The sequence below is a fragment of the Sminthopsis crassicaudata genome, chromosome 4, assembly GCF_048593235.1.
Source record: "Sminthopsis crassicaudata isolate SCR6 chromosome 4, ASM4859323v1, whole genome shotgun sequence".
Lineage (NCBI taxonomy): Eukaryota > Metazoa > Chordata > Mammalia > Dasyuromorphia > Dasyuridae > Sminthopsis > Sminthopsis crassicaudata.
The window spans coordinates 39,284,667-39,303,964 of NC_133620.1; the positions used below are offsets into that span (position 1 = coordinate 39,284,667).

At 41.8% G+C, this 19,298-nt stretch overlaps 1 protein-coding gene across 1 annotated transcript; it reads left to right on the forward strand.

The window, feature by feature from the left end:
- Positions 1–1,677: 1,677 nt before the first annotated feature.
- Positions 1,678–12,969, forward strand: C4H1orf52 (chromosome 4 C1orf52 homolog). The gene is made up of 3 exons (XM_074266348.1): positions 1,678–2,078; positions 2,538–2,742; positions 12,475–12,969. The coding sequence occupies exons 1-3, from the start codon at positions 1,794–1,796 to the stop codon at positions 12,543–12,545; spliced, it is 561 nt and encodes a 186-aa protein (XP_074122449.1). The 5' UTR covers positions 1,678–1,793; the 3' UTR covers positions 12,546–12,969.
- Positions 12,970–19,298: the final 6,329 nt, after the last annotated feature.

The following is a 19,298-nucleotide window of genomic DNA, read 5'->3' on the forward strand; positions in this document are numbered from 1 at the left end:
ATGTATCTACCTGGTCATCTAGGACCGTGTCCGGAATGAAGCAGCCTAAGGGCCGTAGATGTAGAGCTGGAGAGGACCGTGGCATTCAGGGAGGAGGAGAGTCGGAGGTCAAGTGATACGGGTACTAAGTAGCAGTCAGGATTTGAACCCTGCGGTTTCCGTTACGTCCCGCAGCCTCTCCAGGAATGGGTAATTTTGCGAGGGGGAGGGGAGAAAGAAGGGAGAGGGAAGAGATGCAATTGCTTAAGTGAAAACACACAGCATAAAGGTAGAGGGCCAGAGAGGAAGCCTAACCCCGCGGAAGGGGGCGCCCAAAGACAAACAGAAGCAAGAAGCATTACGCATTTATTAAGCTCCTTTGGCATGCCGGCCCAGTCCACTTCCCACAAAACCGGTTTGTTCCACAGCTCGGGGCACAATCCTCCCTGGGCTTCCAGAACGCGGCCCGGTTCCGGGACGCAGACAAGAAGTCCGGTCAAGATCGGAGGGTCAAAGGCCAGGGACTCCCTGGCTAGAACCTAGGGAAAAGTACGAGTTCACCGCCTCCAGAGAAGGCTGGGCTTTCCTGAAGCCCCACCTCCGTCTCAGGGGCGAAGCTTCCCGGACCTGGGACTCCGCCCCCTGGGGCGGTGCTTCTTTAACCAGCTCAGCCTCTTCTCCCTCCTCAAGAAGATTTGCCTGGATCTAAGGGAGAGAGGTTACTCCGCCAGAAAGACTCATGTGGGGGCGGGGCTTCCACGAGACCACACCCCCATATTAGGGGAGGGGCTTTCCGGACCCTGGGAGCCCGCCCCCTGGGACCGTGCTTTTTTAATCAACTCAGCTTCTTCTTCCTCCCCAGAAAGAAGGCTTGCCTTGGCTTGCTGGACCCTGAGGGAGCGAGGTTTCTCCACCAGGGGGAGAGACCCGGGCGGGGTTTACTCTCCAAATCAGGAGGCAACTCCTCTGGGGGCGGGGCCGCCAATCCTGTCGCTGAATCCTTTCGGTCCTGACCCCTTTGGGCATTTTGGAGGACCGTTTGCCATTTCCTTTTTCAGCTGATTTTACAGATGAGGAAACCGAGGCAGACAGGAATAAGTGACTCGCCCGGGTCACATAGCTAATTAAGTGTCTGAGGCCGGATTTGAAATAAAAAGAGTCTTCCTGACTTCAGGCCCAGTATTCCATCTACTCCGCTACCTAGCTGCTCTTCTTAGCTCCTAGACTACTCTGCCCCTCCCCAGGGAGCAAAGATTTTAGGAGCAGGGGTTCCTAAGAGGTGGGAACAAAGTATCGGCGGGGGCGGGGCTTAGCCGGTTGAGAGTCATCCCGCCCTCTAAAAGGCGAGGCTATCCAGTTCTGCCTCCCCTTCCCCACACGAACACACCTCCTCAGGGGGCGGGGCTTCTCCGGGACTGGGCCGGCTCTCTCTAATCTCTCTCTGTCTCTTTCTCTCTCCATAAGGACGGAACTTCCGGGCCTGGGCAGTCTGAGGAGGTGAGGTGTGTGGCTCTCCCCACCGAAAGGCAGGGCTCCCTACTGTCTCATTTCCCATGGGGGAGGAGCTTCTCTGGAGTGGGCGGTGCCAGAGGCAGGGCTTCCCCAGTTAGTGGGCGGGGCCTCTCCGCTTTAGTCCCTTTCCCGGAGGGCGGGGCTTCTCGGGCTCCCTGCAATGGGGGGCCGCGCCGGGCGGGCGGGGCCTCTCCGGCTCTGCCACTTCCGGCTTTACGGCTCCCGGAGAGGGAGCTGAAGAGGAGGAGGCGGATCTGGTTCGAGATCGCGGCGGGATCCTCACCCGGCTCTCTCATACCGCCATGGCCGCTGAGGAGAAGGACCCACTGGGCTACTTTGCTGCCTATGGCGGCAGTAGCAACTCCGGGTCGTCGTCGTCCTCGTCTTCGGAGGACAGCGACCCGGAGGAGACGGGCCGAGTGACCAGGGAGCCTGCCAAGCCGGCCACGGGGGGCGGCGCGGCCGGGGGGATGCGGCTGCCCAAGCCGGACGAGCTGTTCCGGAGTGTGTCCCGGCCGGCTTTCCTCTACAACCCGCTCAACAAGCAGATTGACTGGGAGCGGCACGTCCGCAAGGCGCCCGAAGAGGTGAGAAGCCCAGGTTGGCACACGGAGCGCCCCGAACACGGAACCCATTCTGCGGAGGGTAAAACCGAGGCTAACCCCAGACCTCCCCTAGCAGCAGGGAGGAAACTGAGGCCGGGGTCCCCGGGGAGTGAGGGGCAGAGCTAGGCTGCAAACCCAGCTCTCTTCCCCAAGACCCCCTCCCCGGGGTCTCTGGCTTGGCTCTATGCCCTTTCCTCAGAGCCATCTTGCGAGTTGGGGTCCCCTGATGGGGGAGGTGCTTGACGTTGCCCATGTCCTCTAACTCGAAAACTCAGGGCTTTTTGGACCCCGAAGTCTCCGGGAGGGTTAGCCGCGGCGCGTGGGTATCCCTGAAGCGGGATTCCCGGGGAGTCTCCCGCGCCATTCAGGGACTCCGGGGGACACTGGGGTGGGGGAGGGTATCCCGAGAGCCGCTCTCACCCGGGTGCCCTTGCTCCACAGCCCCCCAAGGAGTTCCGAGCCTGGAGGAACAACGCCGTGCCGCCCCCCGAGTCGTACGGAGTCAAAGAGAAGAAGCCCCCGCCTCCTCCCGAGCTGGACATGGCCATCAAGTGGTCCAGCATGTACGAGGACAACGGGGACGATGCCCCCCAGAATGCGCAAAAAGTGAAGTTACTGCCTGAAGGGGAGGAGACCCTGGAGTCAGGTACGGGGTGGGGGGGAAGGGAGGGGGGTGAGGAAGACGGCGAAGCTCGGGCTTCCGACCCGAAAAAAGAGCGGGATCCGATGGCCGCCGCCAGCGCCGGGTTCTAGGAGCCACAACTTGCACCGCGCCACCGCGTGTAGGGCGCGAGAAATGAATGGGAGGTACGGGAAAGCCCAGGTGGAGCTGAAAGGCGGCTCGCAGTTTACGGAGGAGGAACCCGAAGTCCGAAGTAAAGAGCAGAGCCAAGATCTGACCCCAATCTGACCCCCAGACCCGAGATCTGATTCCCAGGTCCGCACTGTTGCCCTGGGTGCCACGAGCGCCTCTAGCATTCGCTTCTCAAAGTGACTCCTGATTGTCTCCACATTTTGCCATGTAAGATTGACATTGAGCTGATATTAAAGTGGTGGCGGAAGTCCAAGGGCCTGTTACGGGTCATTAAGATCTCTTCCATAGATACAGGGATGTTCTATAATTAAAGTGGCACAATTATTTATTCTTTCCTTGTGATTGCAACTGTGAAAAACTAAAGCCACCTTTTTACATTAAAGCAGTTGTACTAAGATTAGGATGGGGGGGGGGGGAAGTGAACTTAGCAGAGAATTACTCCAAATAGTAACAGGAAGAGAGTGACAAGAGCATCCATCCTAGACTGAGAAAAATGTGCGTTATTTTTTAAACCCGATCTCCAGCCATTTTGAAATGAAGGACCTCCTTTGCGCTTGGCATTCCTATAGGTCGATATTAAAAGGAGGCAACTGAGACAACCTGTCTCCCTCTGTCATATTGTGGCCTGCTTTCTGTTTTCCTGAGAACATCCAAGGCACATGAATAATTGACGCTTGGTACATTGAGAAACACTTTTGACAAATGGACAGTCTCCATAGAAATGTAAAGCGTTTAGCCGAAGTGGGCTATTTATATAGCTACAATGTCTTGTTCTTTTAAACATTATAAAATGCCCTGTAGAATAAGCAGAGCCTGTGCAGTCTGATCTCTTGGAAACTCCTGGGAAGCAGCTCTATCTCGATAATAAAGGTTCTAAGCCTGAGGTTTTATAATAAAGGGCTCTAGTTCTGAGGCCAGAGATGGCCTGAATTCTATCAGAAGAAAGCCCAAAAAGTTGGATTTCTCCCAATTGGGGGCTTTCAATATGCTGCAGGCAAATAGCTGGGAAAATTGTACCTTTTTCCCTTTATCATTCTTCTGCTTCTTGAGAAGTTCAGAACTCAGTGCTTCATTCAAGAACAGACAAAAACAGAAGAGTTCTATTGAATAAATATAAAGATTTTTCATAAGATTACCTATTAGTCCTAAAAAATTAGTTTCTGAATAACTACACTTATCTAGCACTTGAAGATTTGCAAAGCATTTTACAAATATTTCATTTTATCCCCACAACAACCCTGGAAGGGTTATTGTTATCTATTCCTGTTTTACAGACATGGAAACTGAGGCAAACAGGTTAATGATTTGCCATGGATTATACAGCTAGTAAATGTATGAGACTGGATTTGACTCAGGTCTTCCATGAGTCCAAGGCCAGTACTCTGTCTACTGCACCAACTAAAAGAAAGAGAAAGGAAGGAAGAAAACAAGGAAGGGAAGGAGGAAAGAAGGAGGGAGGGAAGGAAAGAGAAAGAAATTAATAAAAACTAATTTCATGTTCTAACTGTGGGACATTTTAAGACTTCAGTAGTTTCCTGACATTTTTGTTGAAGTAAAGTTTTCTATTTAACCTACATAGGGTAATTTATTAAAGCCCATCTAGCCAAAAATGACAATGATATAGTAGTACATTTAGTGTATGAAATTTGGCGTGTTCTCTGTCTTCTAGTCCAAGAGTTCTTAAACTACGGGTATAGATGCGTGTGTATACACACATATATGTATTCTATGTATATGTCTATATATAATACATATCATACATATATAATATATAATAAAATAAATATATCATATAAATTAAATAAAATAAGTATATATGACATAGCACATATATTGATGGTTGTATTTCATCATAGGTTAAACAGGTGGCACAGTTGATAGAGCACTGGGTTAGGAAGATTGCAGGAAGATTCATCATTTGGCCTTTCACATTTACTAGCTATGTGACCCTGGGCAAGCTCTTTAGCTGTCTCACTTTCCTCACCTGGAAAATGAAATGGAAAAACCCCTTCAGTATCTTTGCCAAGAAAACCCCAAATGAGGTCATAAAGAATCAGAGAGAACTAAAACCAAATCAACAACAACAAAAAGACAAACCTTTTACCATAATCTGTTCCTTTTGTAATCCTATGTATTTCATTTTATGTTTTCTTGGAATCAACAGGAAGGCATGACAGTGATCCATAGAGGAAAATGACAATGGAGGAGATATTATTACATGATTAAAGAAATAGACTTCTAATGTACAATGCAGATACTCATGTATGCTTTATTTCTATGGAGTGAGAGAAAGACATGGTCAGGATACAAGATTATTTTTGTGGGGAGAAGACACTGCAATCAAATTGGCTTTTTTTTTTTAAATTATGAAATTGAAAAACATCAACAAACTCTAGGATTTTTTCTCTCTTTGCCTACCACTCTAGCCAAGGGAGGCAAGATTAGGTTGATACAATTTATTAGTCATAATTCATGAGGACCATTTACCACATTATAAAGAGGCTACCTTCATTCATTCATTCACTCACCAAGTACTTAATAAATAGCTCACACCGTATATTGGAAAGAACACTGACTTCAAAAGTATGAGGATCTAAAATCAAATCTTACCTCTTGATACTTCCTTCCTGTGTGATCTGGGGCCAGTTATTTAACTTTATTGGACCACAGTTTCTTAATTTGTAAAGTGAAAGAGCTGAACTTGAAGACCTCTGAGGTTTTTTCCAGCACTAGTTCCAGATGCCAGGCCCTGTGTCAAATATCTGCAATGCCACGATAAAAGGAAAGAGGCCACATCTCAAAGAATTTAGATTTGATTGGAGATAGAAAATTAAATACAAAACATAGTCAGAGTATGTCATTTCTGAGATAAGATTACTTAAGAAGTGGTGATGAGGGGATCAAGCCATCTAGTCTACTTTTCTAGACTTATGTTATTCCCCCTTTTTTCATTCAGTGATTCATCCAGTTTTTCATTTCTAACTGTCTCTTGACTCTTGTGTTTGCACTGGCTGCCCGCTGTGCCCACAATACACTTTTTCTATGTCTTTTCCATTTAAACTACCTAGCTTACTTCAAAATCCAGTTCAAGTATGATTTTTTATTTTAAGCCTTTCCTGAACCTTTTCTTCTAACTAGTAGCACCTTCTCTCCACAAAATTACTTTATATATATTTTACTTACAAATGTACATATTTATCTCTACTGTTAGAATATAAGCTTCTTATTTTGCCTGTAAATCTTAAGATATCTTGCCAGGTTTTAGTGAGTATGCATATACCTATATACAGGTATATACCTATACAGGTCAAAACATACTCATGATACATATATGTTTGAAACTCAAAGATCCCAGCTTTTGGGAGAAGAACTCACTATTTGACAAAAACTGCTGGGAAAATTAGAAACTAGTATGGCAGAAACTAGGCATTGACCCACACCTAACACCATATACCAAGATAAGGTTGAAATGGGTTCGTGATTTAGACATAGAGAATGAAATTATAAACAAATTAGAAGAACGAAGGATAGTTTACCTCTCAGATCTGTGCAGAAGGAAGGAATTTGTGACTAAATAAGAACTGGAATTCATTATTGAACACCAAATATATAATTTTGATTATATTATGTTAAAAAGGCTTTGTACAAACAAAACTAATGCAGACAAGATTAGAAGGGAAGCAATAAATTGGGAAAACATGTTTACATTTAAGAATTCTGATACATAATATGTACGCACATACTTCTACTGGTGTAGAGATACACATGTACGTTACATGAGTATATTTTTATAGAAACACAGTATTCTATGTACATGAACATGCATGTGCAAAAACAAAAAGAAATCAGCACTTTTGTTGCATGAATGTTTGTTTCATTTGGTATCTCTAGTTCTTCACTATCCCTCTCACCATTTTGGGCTGGCAATTACATGTCATTAGTCTTCTTAAGCCATAGTTATTCAAAGTTCCTTATGCAATCTTCTTTTTTATTCTTTTTGTTTAGTAAAAATGTTTTCCTGTTGCTGATTATGTTCACAACAAAAAGCAAATTTTGAAAATAGAGGGGAAAAAAAGAATATAAGCTTCTAGAGGACAGAAACAGTTTCATTTCTGTCTTGGTATCTCCAAGACTGCGCACAATGCTTGGTACTTAATCAGTGCTTTTTTTTTTTTTTTTTTTTTGGGGGGGGTGCAGCACTTGAGTAGAGATTAGAGAGAACCTAGGTATTCAAAAAGGCAGAATGAGGAAGAAATATCTTCTCTATTGGTGATGTGGCAGGAACATGGGCAGAGTATATCAGGATGGGTCTGGGGATGGGTAGAGCCAGTAAATTCTCACTATCCAGGGGCAGACCTGGAGTGCTTGGTGTAGGGTGGGGCAGATCAGCTTTCCTGGGAGATGTCCAGAGAGGGAATGATCATGAGGCAGATTCCAAGAGGAGATGAGAGGCATAAGTAGAGGGATTAGTATTTGAGCCTAGAGCACTAGAGGATGATGTTGAAGTGTGGGATGGAAGGAAAGAAAGAGCCTGGACAGGAGGACCTCGACTTTGTTTCTGTGAAATATTTGGTAGGATCCTTGGGCCAGGTGGCTTAGGAAAAAAAGAGACACTGAGGAGAGTGGGTTGGTGAGTCAGGCAGGGAAAGGTAAAAGGCTTGCAAAGGGAGGAGCTTTCGATGGTAGTATTGTGTGAATTCCTTCATCAGTATTAGCAGCAGGAATGGGAGCAAAGAATGCTGGTGGTGGAAGAAACCCCAACCTGTAGTTTGGGGAAGAATGAGGGGTAAAAAGACAGTCAGGCAACTCAAGGGTAGAAAAGAATGTTAAGTTGGCCTGATTAACCGTAGGAGAAAGCTTTTGAAGGCACACAAGCAAGGCCCAAGAAGAGTTAATGGCCTGGAGATGCAGGGATATATAGTGTGAGAAGAGGTTGCTGTGAAGATGAAGAAAAGCTGTAGGGATGAGGGAAGGATAAAGAGAACTATCTGAGAACTATCCGAGTTCATAGATAGTTGATGTGGATAGCCTTTGTAAAGGAAGATGAGCCCAAGAATATGACTGGTACTCTTGATCAGCTGGGAAGCAAAGGTTGCAGCCTGCCTGTCAAGGTGAAGTCCACTCTAAAAATATGGCTGCTTTTTAATCTGTCAGCAGTTGATTTTACTAGGATTAGAATTAGATGTGAGTCCCAGTTTCTTTGGATCAGAAAGCTTATAGTATCCCATAATAGCAAGTAGAATCATTTTTTTATTTTCACTTTTCTTTCTTTAGGAGCTATATCATTTAAGCAATTGTTTGTTGACTTTGACTAAGTAGCAGTAACTTAATAAATCTTCAACAAATCTTATTATTGAGTTTCTGAATTGAAAAGAATTTGACCCTCCAACAGGAAGAGGATGATTGATGCAACATCAATAGAACATAGTTTTTGAGTTGTTCCTTAAGGAATAGTAGTCATCTGAATTGAAATAGATTTACAGATTGATCTCTATAGGCTGAACATATTTTTTGATATTCTGTGTATCAACAAAATATTGGATTTTCAAGTATAATTTTAAAAATGAACATCTTATTACTTCCCAATTATCTTTCTCAACTTATTTTGCCTCTAATAGAAATCTTGAGTAGATAAGGCTGAATTAAAAACAAACTATGCCATTATTCATGAATCAGTTTATTATGTTGAGTCATATTTTTCCCACTTTAAAAATGGAGGTGATAATATTTACCTTAGAGAGCTATTAGGAAAATGTAAAAATGAAAAGCTGATAATCTCTATTACATGAAATTGAAAAGGTTTTGCCACAATAAAATTAATACAAATAGGATAAGATGGGAAATGATCGAGTAAGGGAAAAAAATCTTTATAACAGATATCTTTAATAAAGGTCTGATATCCATGATATATGTGGAACTAATGCAAATATAAGATCAAATATTTCCCTAATAGAGAAGCAGAGTCAGTTGTCAAAAGAATTGCAAACTTATACAGTTTAGAATCTAGTTAGTCTAATCCTTCCACTTTATAGATGAGAAATCTGAAACTCAGAGAAGGCAAGGAACTTTTGCAAGGTCACACAGCTGGTAAAAGACTGGAATTCTTCTCTGTATGTTATTTTCACTATACTGTGTTAATTTTTTCATTTGTTCCCTTCTTTTTCACTGTCACAACTTTAGTCAATTCCTCAATATCATCCACCTACTACTCTAGTAGTCTCTTAATAGGACTTCTACTCAAGCTGTCCATCTCAAAACTGTTACAGGAATAAACTTTCTGAAAGGTCTAGTCATGTTATTTCTCTGCTCAGAAATTTTTCTATAGTTCCCTATTGCCAGTTCCTTTGGAGTTAAGTTCAAATAGTAGGAGTTAAATTCAAACTCCTTTGGTTTGCATTCAAGACCCTCCACCGCTGGGTACTAAGATGTTTGTTTCTAACCTTAGATAATATTACTCCTCTTATTTCTTCAATTTTTCATCTAAATTGAACACCTCTCTGCTTCCCTCTCATGCTTCGTGCTCTTGTCTTTATACTTTTACTCATCCTGATCCCTGGAATTGAGTCCCTCCCTCTCATTTCTTTAAAACCCACCTCTTTTCCTTGAAGCTGTTCAAGTCAATGGAAGCCTGCAGTCAATAATTCTTCCCTTCTTGGTCCTTACATAGCATTTTATCTTGGAGCTCTTCCCACAAACTTAGTTGTAGAATCTGACTGTCAGATCTCTATTTGTCTGGTCTAAACTCTCTTTAGTTCTTCATCATTAGCTTTCCACAGGACATCTCTGCCTGGAGGGCCTATTGACATGTTAAACTCTTTCTAAAGTGAAATTCATTGTCTTTTTACTTAAACCAATATTTTGTCCAGATTTACCCATTTTCTTTTTAAAAATTGATGCCTTTTTTAAAAAATCACATTCATTTCCAAATATATTTCTGCTTCCATCCCCAACTAGAGAGTCATTACAGAGGAGACAGTATCAGAAAGAAACCTGAGGAAAGAGAGAGATTTTAACACAGAGATGAGAACATGGATTCTAGGCATGTATTATGACCCGCTAGGATGCCCATGCCCAATGTGAGGAATAGCAGATAATCTAGTTTGGCCGGAGGGGAGCAATGAGGTTAAAAGGGTAGGTTAGAGTCCGATGATAGAGGGGACTTACATGCCAGGCTGAAGAATTTTGTGGATTCTTTGTTTTGTTTTATCTCAGATGCAATATAGAATCACATATTTGAACACAAATGGCACATGAAGAGATTTGTGCATTAGGATGATAATTGATGTGGAGGATAGATTGGAGTGGGAGAAAATGGATGCTGCCAGATCAGTGTAGATGTTTCCAATGGGAAAGTGATGTTGAGACCTTGAACCTTGGGTGGGTGGCTTTGAGGTGGAATGGCCACTGTGATGGAAGGACTAAAGACTTGGTATCTAAGTGGAAACATGACTGAGTTCTTGGTGATTCCATCAACAATAATAGGGAAGCTGGGAGGAGAGGCAAAGTTACAAGGGAAGGTGTTGAGTTCCTTTTTTGACATGTTTATTCTTGGAATATCCAAGTGGACATTTCTAGCAGCACCTAGAAGTGTGAAACTGGAACTAAGGCTAATGATTGCTTAGTGCTGGATCTGGACAGAGGTAATCCTTAAAATTATATCAGTATTTGGGATCAAAAGAGAGTTTTAAGAGAGAAAAAGTCTTAGGACAACTTGGACTTAAAGCATATACTTTAGGGGATAAGAGGTAGGAGAAACTGAGGAGTGATTGGATAAATGGTGGAGCCAGAGAGGGAACACACTGTCACAAAAGCTGAATCATGAATGGGGGAGTACCTAAGAAGAGTCAACCCAGGGGCTTCGGAAAAGATTTGAGAAAAGGCTACGAGATTTAAATAATTTAAATAATTAAACAAAATTGGCATCTTAAATAATTAAGATGTCAGTTGGAAAGAGTTCCTGTCAGTTACTTAACATGATTTATTAAACATACATTATATGCCAGGAACTGTGTTAAGCCTTAGGGTTACAAAGAAAGGCAAAAATAGCCCCTCCAGGAGCTCACATTTTAATGAGAGAAATATGTAAATAATAGGTACATACAAAATGGAGAGTAGATGGGGGAGGGGAGGGAGAACGGGGGTTCTTACGGAACAGGAGCTGGAGTAGCCAGGGCTGTGGGGGGAAGGCAGGACAACAGGAAAGGCCTTCTGCAGAAGGTCACATTTGATATGAGTCTTGAAAGAAGCTGGGAAACTAAGGGGCAAAGAGGAGAAGCCCATTTGGTTGTGGTACAGAGGCACAAAAATGACATGGAACTGGAAAAATATCAAATAACTAGTGGGTCCTACAGCATTTAGCTTAGAAGCTGATCATGGAAACTTGAATGCACGGAAGTGACTTTTTAGAGTGATAATTAGATGTTGGGAACACGATCTGTCACTGTATATTCTCTACAGAAGGGAAAATGTCATGGTATGAGCAATGCAAATAGTTGTCGTTCAGTTGTTTCACTCTTATCTAACTCTTTGTGACCCCGTTGGGTTTTCTCTTGGCATAGACACTGACATGGTTTGCCATTTCCTTCTTCAGTCCATTTTACAGCTGAGGAAACTGAGGCAAACAGAGTTCAGTGACTTGCCCAAGTCACACAGCCAGATTTGAAGTCAGGAGGCCCAGCACTACTTAACTCCTAATCGTGAGTCACTCACTGTAGACCCAAAGTGGTTTGTTTGTTCCCTCAATTTTATATTTTTTTTATGAATAGCAGAGAACAAGTTGAGTCAAAGAATGTTTCATAGAAAGCCATTTAAAGTTACAAGGGCAGCACAGTACAGTGAAAAGAAGACCGACTCAGTGGGTCAAGATTCAAATCCTGTTTCTGCCTGTGTGGCCTAAGGTCGATCTTTACATGTTTCTATGCTTCTGATTCTTCATCTGGACTGAGCGCCTCTGAGGTCCCTTCCAGCTGTGGGTCAGTAATTCTTGGAGAGGAATCTTCTTGAAGAAGTAGCTTGTATAATGAAGGAAAGGACTTGAATTTAAAATTGGGAGACCTGAGTTCAAATTGGGTTCTCTTAGTTAGGCAAGGCACTTCTTTTCTCCGGCCTGTCTCCTCATCTACAACAAAATGATAGGGGCTGTACTAGAAAAGCTTCTTCCAGCTCTAGATGACTGATGGTTAAGTAAACAGTGTCTTATTGTAAATAGTGATCCTGATCACTCCACTGTCCTGCAAATGCATACTGTATAATATTATGTACGTTAACTATAAGCTAAGATGAGGGAGAAAGGGGGGAAGCTTTTTAATTTCCTGGCAGTGACCTTAAAATTATACTGCTCTAAATAATTTACTTTGGGTGCTTAAAATACTTCAAATGAAAGGTTTCCTTGTTTTCAAGTTTTACTTAGTAAAGGAACATGTTTTCAGTTTTTGCAAATTAGCTTTCAGAGGTAATTTAGCCACTGTAGTCATGAATATGTAGAGGAATAGTAATGGAATTTCTGGGGTAAACTATATATATTCACAGTCACTAATCAAAACAATTTTCTTTTCCTTTTTAAAGATGATGAAAAAGATGAACCTACTTCAAAAAAACGTAAAGTGGAAACTGAACAAGGAAAGAAGAAAAAGTAAGAAAGAATGTGTACCCTGAACCAGTGGAGTAAACAATGTGCTGTTCGAAATCCAGACAGTGTTGGGACTTTTAAATTTCCATAAAGCATCTTCCCTTTTGGAAAGCACATAAAAATTAGTCTGGCATCAGAATCTTTCCACTGAAGAATTAAAGTTTCATTAAAAACTCATAATTATTGCAAATATTGTGACTTTGTGATTGTGAAAATTATCATTCTTGGTGGAAACACCAGGGCCCTCACAAAATTAGTGGTTTGCTCCGAGAATTTTATCATTTGTTGACCTGTCATTGTTTTTGGAATCTTTTCTAACAAAATGTATTTTAAAAGTAAATATATTGTATATGTACTGTGAACTGATGAGGTGCTTTTCCAAAATGTTTGTACAGTGTAAATAGATCATGAAAATAAAATTACTTATTCAATATTATTAGCATCATTACCTCATTTTAAATTCATATACTGACAAAATTCAAGTTGGTGATTACCATCAATATCCAATTTCTATGGTGCTGTCCACAGAAATGTTTAGTTCGGTTCAACAGACATTTATTAGACATCTGTATGAAGAGTACTGCATGATTTTAGATGAGGTAGGAAAAGTTCCTTAAGGAAAGGGAGTGTTTCATTTTTGTCTTTCTATTCCCCAGAATTTACCACATTTCTATAAGCCATATTCATAAAGAGATATGCCTCAGTCTGTCACTATTAGGAGGTGAGTTTCATCCTGAGTCCCTTGGAATTGTGGCTGGTCATTGTATTGATGAAAGTTCCTAAGTCTTTCAAAGTTGTTTGTCTTTACAATATTGTCAGGTGTCATTATGGTTCTCTTAGAGAACAAAGGACAACAGCCAAACAATTTGGGAATCTAATTGGTTCCCTTTTAAGTTCTAATTATTTGCCACCCCAAAAAGCTTTTATCAATATTTTTGTACTTCTGTACAGTTTGTTTTACCAAATACTAATCACTCCCTTTACAAGAAAACCCCAAATGGGGTCACTGAGTTGGACATGATTAGAATGACTGATCTGTGAAATTCAGATGTGTGTTTTTCTCTCCTTTGCCCAGTTTAGATAAGAGTGAGATTAAGTGTTTCCCCTACACCTTCCTCTTTTTTAACATAGATTTCTACTTGTAATCCCTTGTTATGTAAGCTAATTTTCCTCATCCTTCCTCTCCCACCCCCTGCCCAGTGTATTCTTTCCCTCCCTTTCTATTCCACTGTTAAAATCATCAAAACATACCAGAACTTACCCAAATCCTCTAATTGGACCCTTTAGAATCCCTGAAAAGATTCTCAGGGGAAATAGATATATCTTCCCATGAAAGAATTTAAATCATTTAGTTCTCTTTGATTATTCACTTACAAGCTTATCTTTTTCTGCTTCTCTTGACTCCTGTATTTGTACTTCAAAGTACCTTTATGGTACTGGTCTTTTCAACAGGAATGCTTGGAAATTTTCTGTGCAACCCTGTAGCATTTTACTCTTTTGCTAGATACATTATTCTTGGTTATAAGCCTATATTCTTTGTCTTTTGCAATATCATATTCTAAGATCTCTACTCCTTTATACTGATGTTTGCTATATCACTTTTGATCTTGACTTTTAATCCTCAGCACTTGAATTCTTTCTAACTGCAGTATTTTTTTCTTTGACCTGTAAGTTCTTGATTTCGACTATAATGGTTCTGGGAATTTTCATTTTGAAGTTCTTTCAGGAGATAAATGGTAGACTTTTTAAAAATTCCGCTTTGCTCTTTGGTTCTAATAGATCTGGCTAGTTTTCTTTTAAGATTTATTAAAATATGGATGACCAGGCTCTTTATTTTTAGTCATGGCTTTCAGGCAATCCAATGATTTTTAAATTAGCTCTCAGTGTTTTGTAGGTTACTTTATTTTTCGATGACATTTTTAAACATTTTTTCAGCCTTTTGACTTTGTTTTTAATATTTTTATTGTATTATGGAATTATTATCTTCCGTTTGATCCAGTCTAGTGTTCAAAGATTTGTTGCTTGGCCAAGGTTTTTTACCTCTTTATCCCAAGCTATAAATTCGCTTTCCATATCTGTATTCCACAGCTATCATTTTCTTTCCAGGTTTTTTTTCCCCCTCTAATGTTCTCATTTATAAAATTAAAAAAAAATCAAACTTTTGCTTTCTCTCTTAAGAATTTCTAGTTGAAATTGTGCTCAAGCTGTGTTTTTCTTTGAGGCCTTGTCAATATTTTGGTGTCATTTTCTGCTTGATTTGTATTATGAGCACCCCTCTCACCATAACAGCTTTTTATGGTGGGATCCTCTTTTTATTTGTCCTTCTAACTTACTTCCTGACCTTAGAGCCAGTTTCTGGACCTTTCTAGAGGGAATATCTGGACTGATCCTGCTGTTTCTTCCATTAACTGAGTGTTGCATTAGCCAAGATCTCAGTGACAGCTCAAGCTGAGTACCTACAAGTTTTCAGTGTTCCCAAAGTGGTCTGTTACAGAGCAAAGTGACCATGGACCCTGGTGTGAGCTCTGCAAGTTCCTGACCTAGGTTCAGGTCTAGGCAACAAGTTTGCTCCATTTGGAATTGCAGTAAACTGCTACTGACTCAGAGGACAAGAACAGCAGGTTTCCCTTTGGTCTTGCTTTGCTCTGAAGGTTTCAGATTAGACCTGAGACCTTCCTCTGCTCCTGGAGTGAGAACCACACAGTTATTGCTGCTTCTGAACTCTCTCCTTGCTCCTAGGGTCTGTGAGAGCTTCTTAACCTAGAACACCATCTCAGCATAGGTGCCCTCCTTCCACCTTGGGCCTGTGGCCCAGATCAGAATAGTGAACCCCTCCTTCCAAGTGGCACCTATGCCCACACCATATATATGTTTGGGCCCCTCTCTGTGAGACTTGGGACCTCTTCTTCCCCTGCACAGCTTCTCCTTGTATCAGAATGCCCTATATGGCCATTCCTGGCGAGACCTTATTCCCAGAATCCATGGACTTCTTGTCTCTTCTGACAACCTGGACTAGAGAAATGACTCACTGAAATTTTCTTGGATTTCCCGATCAGGACCCAAACTGGTACATTTTCTAGATCTATTTGGAGGAGCTATGAGATAAGAGTTCAGCTGTACTTCTTCCTACTACTCTGCCATCATAGTTCCAGCCATTGAGATGATTAATGGTTAATTAGCAACAGTTGATTAACAATGACATGGACCATTTTGGGAGGAAGAGAGTCTCTGGAGAAACATTCAAGCAGAAGATGGATGATTACTTGCCAGATCAATTATAGAAGAAATTCTCTTTGAAGGACCCTTTATAATGGAATCTCATTCCATGAGCATCTAAAAAAAAAAAGTAGATGTTCATCTTTTTCTAGGTAGCTCAAAAACCTACATAAAAACAGGGGAGCAATGTCCATTCTTACATATACAGTCTTATTTTTCTCCTGAATTCAGTCCTATTAGCTCTGACTGCCAGTTGCATAATTGCACCAGGGAATCCCACCAGTACGTGAAAGTCAACATAAATAAAATCAAATTTATGTTCTGAAAATCTATTGCTATTAACTCTAGTGTTTCTATTGATAGTGATAATATCAGCATCTCAGTTTAACATGTATGGGACTGCCTGCCATCTAGGGGAGGGGGTGGAGGGAAAATTCAGAATAGATGTGAGTGCAAGGGATAATGTAAAAACCTATGCATATGTACTATCAAAAAAAGTTATAATTATAAAATCAATAAAAAAGGAAAAAGAAAAACATGGTAAAAAAAATCTCAGTTTAAGACTTAAATCTGTCAAAAATTATGGGAAAATGCTTTTATTTATGATATTTATAGCCAATGCTAGCTTTTTTGAGTTACTGTCATTTTTCATAATTGATCTGCTGGTTAGATTCAAAGCATAGAACTCAAAGAGAGCTTTTTTGAAATTCCAACCTAAATAGGTCCATTTCCTTTTCAAAATCATTAAAGTCATTCGAGTTCATTATTTATTTATTTGCTTGAGAATTGTTTTTTTAATATTATTTATTTTATTTTATATTTTTATTATATTATTTATAAATAATAAATGTATTATTTATTCTTATAAATAATAAAGTTATTAATTTCATTTTGAAGTAGAATTTGGGGGTTTACAATAACTGAAGGTTTGTCTTTTTCAATGACTACAAATTCAACTTTTCCCTTAAGATTTTAGCAACACCATAATTCCATATTTTATTTCATCTAATTCAAATTTAGGATAAAGATATTTCTTTATAATTGCCTTGTGCACTGTTGTATGACTTAGGGCTGAGGATACCATTGACAAAAGATGGTAAAAAGTCCTTGCTTCTAATTGGTACAATTTGTTTTCATTTTTGCTATGATATTGTCACTTTGTAATGAAAGCATTCACATTTTCAGCCTATTCCAAGCAAACTCACCTTTAGCTTAATTTAGTGGCCAGAACCATCTGCAATGAAGCATTTCTTAAGGGCAGGATATCTGTCTTTATTTTGGGTCGTGTTTATCGTGCCTTCTTGAGATAGCAGAAATCAAAGCTTCAGTCCTTCACGTCAAGCTGATTGATCATCATGATGATTTCAAGCTTCATCCATTTTGGATGGCTCTTGGGATACTAACCCCATCGGTAATAATCCAATTCACCAGTGATCCAAGGCTCCTCGCAGGCCTTCCCAGCTGACATAATTAGAGTCCCCTTGTTAACATTCCCCCACTTTGCTACATAGGATCGGGCCTTTAAGGATATTATTATTTTTATTCTTATTCTAACCTCTGCAACACATGGCCTCTCAGATAATCCCAGGAGAGCTAGTCCCAGACAGGAGGCTGGATGCATATGGATGAAGTCGGAAAGAAGAGAAGATTTGGGGGAGAGAGAATTTTGAGTTTGAGAAGCCAGTGCAACATCATGATGGAACCTGCAGCTGGCTTCTCTTTATGTAGCTTCAAAGGCCTCCTGCCAGAGCCAGGGTTGGAGGATGCTCAGGGTCTTCATTCCCCTGACATCTCGCAGCCATCCTCCCTTCCTGGGGACGCGTTTGCTCTTGCTCTGCTTGCTGGGACTGAACCTTCCAGAGATCCAGCTCAGACTCTGGCTGTTCTCTGACTTTGGGCCCAGCTCCTTCATTCTCCAGGGAAAGATTTCCCCCTCAAGACACAGGGTCATGGGCAAAAACAGGTGCCCTGGAAATTTTCTGGGCTCACCAGCAGGGGGTGGCAGAGACCTCCAAACAGCCCACAATGGGTCTACCCCTCTGTGCGCTCTGAGGTGCATCTGCCCAGTAAGAGGCACATGGGTGTCCTAGGAATAGCTGCCAGCCACCCTGCTCATTCTGAGCTGCCCCAGACCCTTTGCCAGATGGGCAGAGAACCCTTCCAGGGTTTCTGGCCAAGGGTGAGTTGTGCACGGTCTCTCCTAAAGAGACCTGCTGTTCAGATCAAAAAGGCTCCTTGTGTAGCTCCATGAGAGCACAGAGCTAAAAGTGGAGGAGACCCAGAGTTCATCTAAGCCAACCCTTTCATTTTACAGATGGGGAAACTGAGGCATGGGGAGGTTAAGAAGCTTGAACAAGACTACCCGAGAAGTAAACCCCCAAGAAGTAAATCCTGAGCTGGGATACAGATGTTTGGTGGGTGCTATTATAAACTCAATTTTTCAGATGGGGAAACTGAGGCATGGAAATGTTAAGAAGCTTGTACAAGATTATCCAAGAAGTAAACCCCTGAGCTGGGATACAGATGTTTAGTGGATGCTGTTAGAAACATCATTTTCCAGATGGAGAAACTGAGGCATAGGGAGGTTAAGAAGTATGTACAAGATTATCCAAGAAGTAAACCCCTGAGCTGGGATACAGATGTTTAGTGAGTGCTCTTAGAAACTCCATTTTACAGATGGGAAAACTGAGAAACGGGAAAGTTGAGAAGCTTGTACAAGGTTACCTGGCAAATAAACCCCTGAACTGGGATATAGATGTTTAGTGGGTGCTATCATAAATTCCATTGACTTGTCCAAGTTCACCCAGAGAGTGTCTGAGGCCAGATTGGAACTCCAGTTTTCCTGACCCCCTGGTGCAGCCTTTTATCCCCTTTGCCACTTCACTTTCCTATAATTTCTAGACTACCCCTTTTTACAGATTAGGAAACTGAGGCCCAGTGGGTACCAATGATTGCTCCAAGTGCCAAAGATAGGATTTGAACCTGAGTTCAAATTGCACAGCGCTTCTTTCCACAGTGCCGTTCTAATCCTACACAACTTGAATTTTCTCATGCTTTTTCTCCTTTAATGGAACTTCCCCTGTTATTCCCTTTGGGATAGGGCACTTGGTAGAGTGGACAGAGGGTGGGCTCTTATTGGCTGTGTCTTTGCCCCAGCTTGCCTCCTGTATGAGGCATTTATTTATACAATTACTGAGGCCTCCCCTCCCCAAAAAGCTCCTCTGCCTTTGTTGGGCAGTCATTCCAGTCGTGGCCCTCCATCCTCCTTCCTCTGTATTTGTCTATGAACAGATTGTTTCGTTCCTTGGGGACAGGGACTGGAACCGACTGCCTGGAGTAGTCACACGCAGTGACGGGTCTGATAAGTAAATGCTTGCTGATGGACTCTATCATGGGACCTTAGAAGGGACAGCTGAGTCTAAGCCCTCATGTGATAGATGAGGGGACCGATTCACAGAGCAGTCACTGCTAGGGTTCCAGCTGGTCCAGATTTCAGAGCCGAAGCTTCCTAGAGTCCAGTGCCTTATGCCCTCTGCCCAGACCT

Coding starts and splice junctions, on each gene's coding strand:
- C4H1orf52 (XM_074266348.1), top strand. CDS start 1,794: ATGGCCGCTGAGGAGAAGGACCCACTGGGCTACTTTGCTGCCTATGGC. Junction 2,079..2,537: donor TCCGCAAGGCGCCCGAAGAG/GTGAGAAGCCCA, acceptor CTTGCTCCACAG/CCCCCCAAGGAGTTCCGAGC. Junction 2,743..12,474: donor GGAGGAGACCCTGGAGTCAG/GTACGGGGTGGG, acceptor TCCTTTTTAAAG/ATGATGAAAAAGATGAACCT.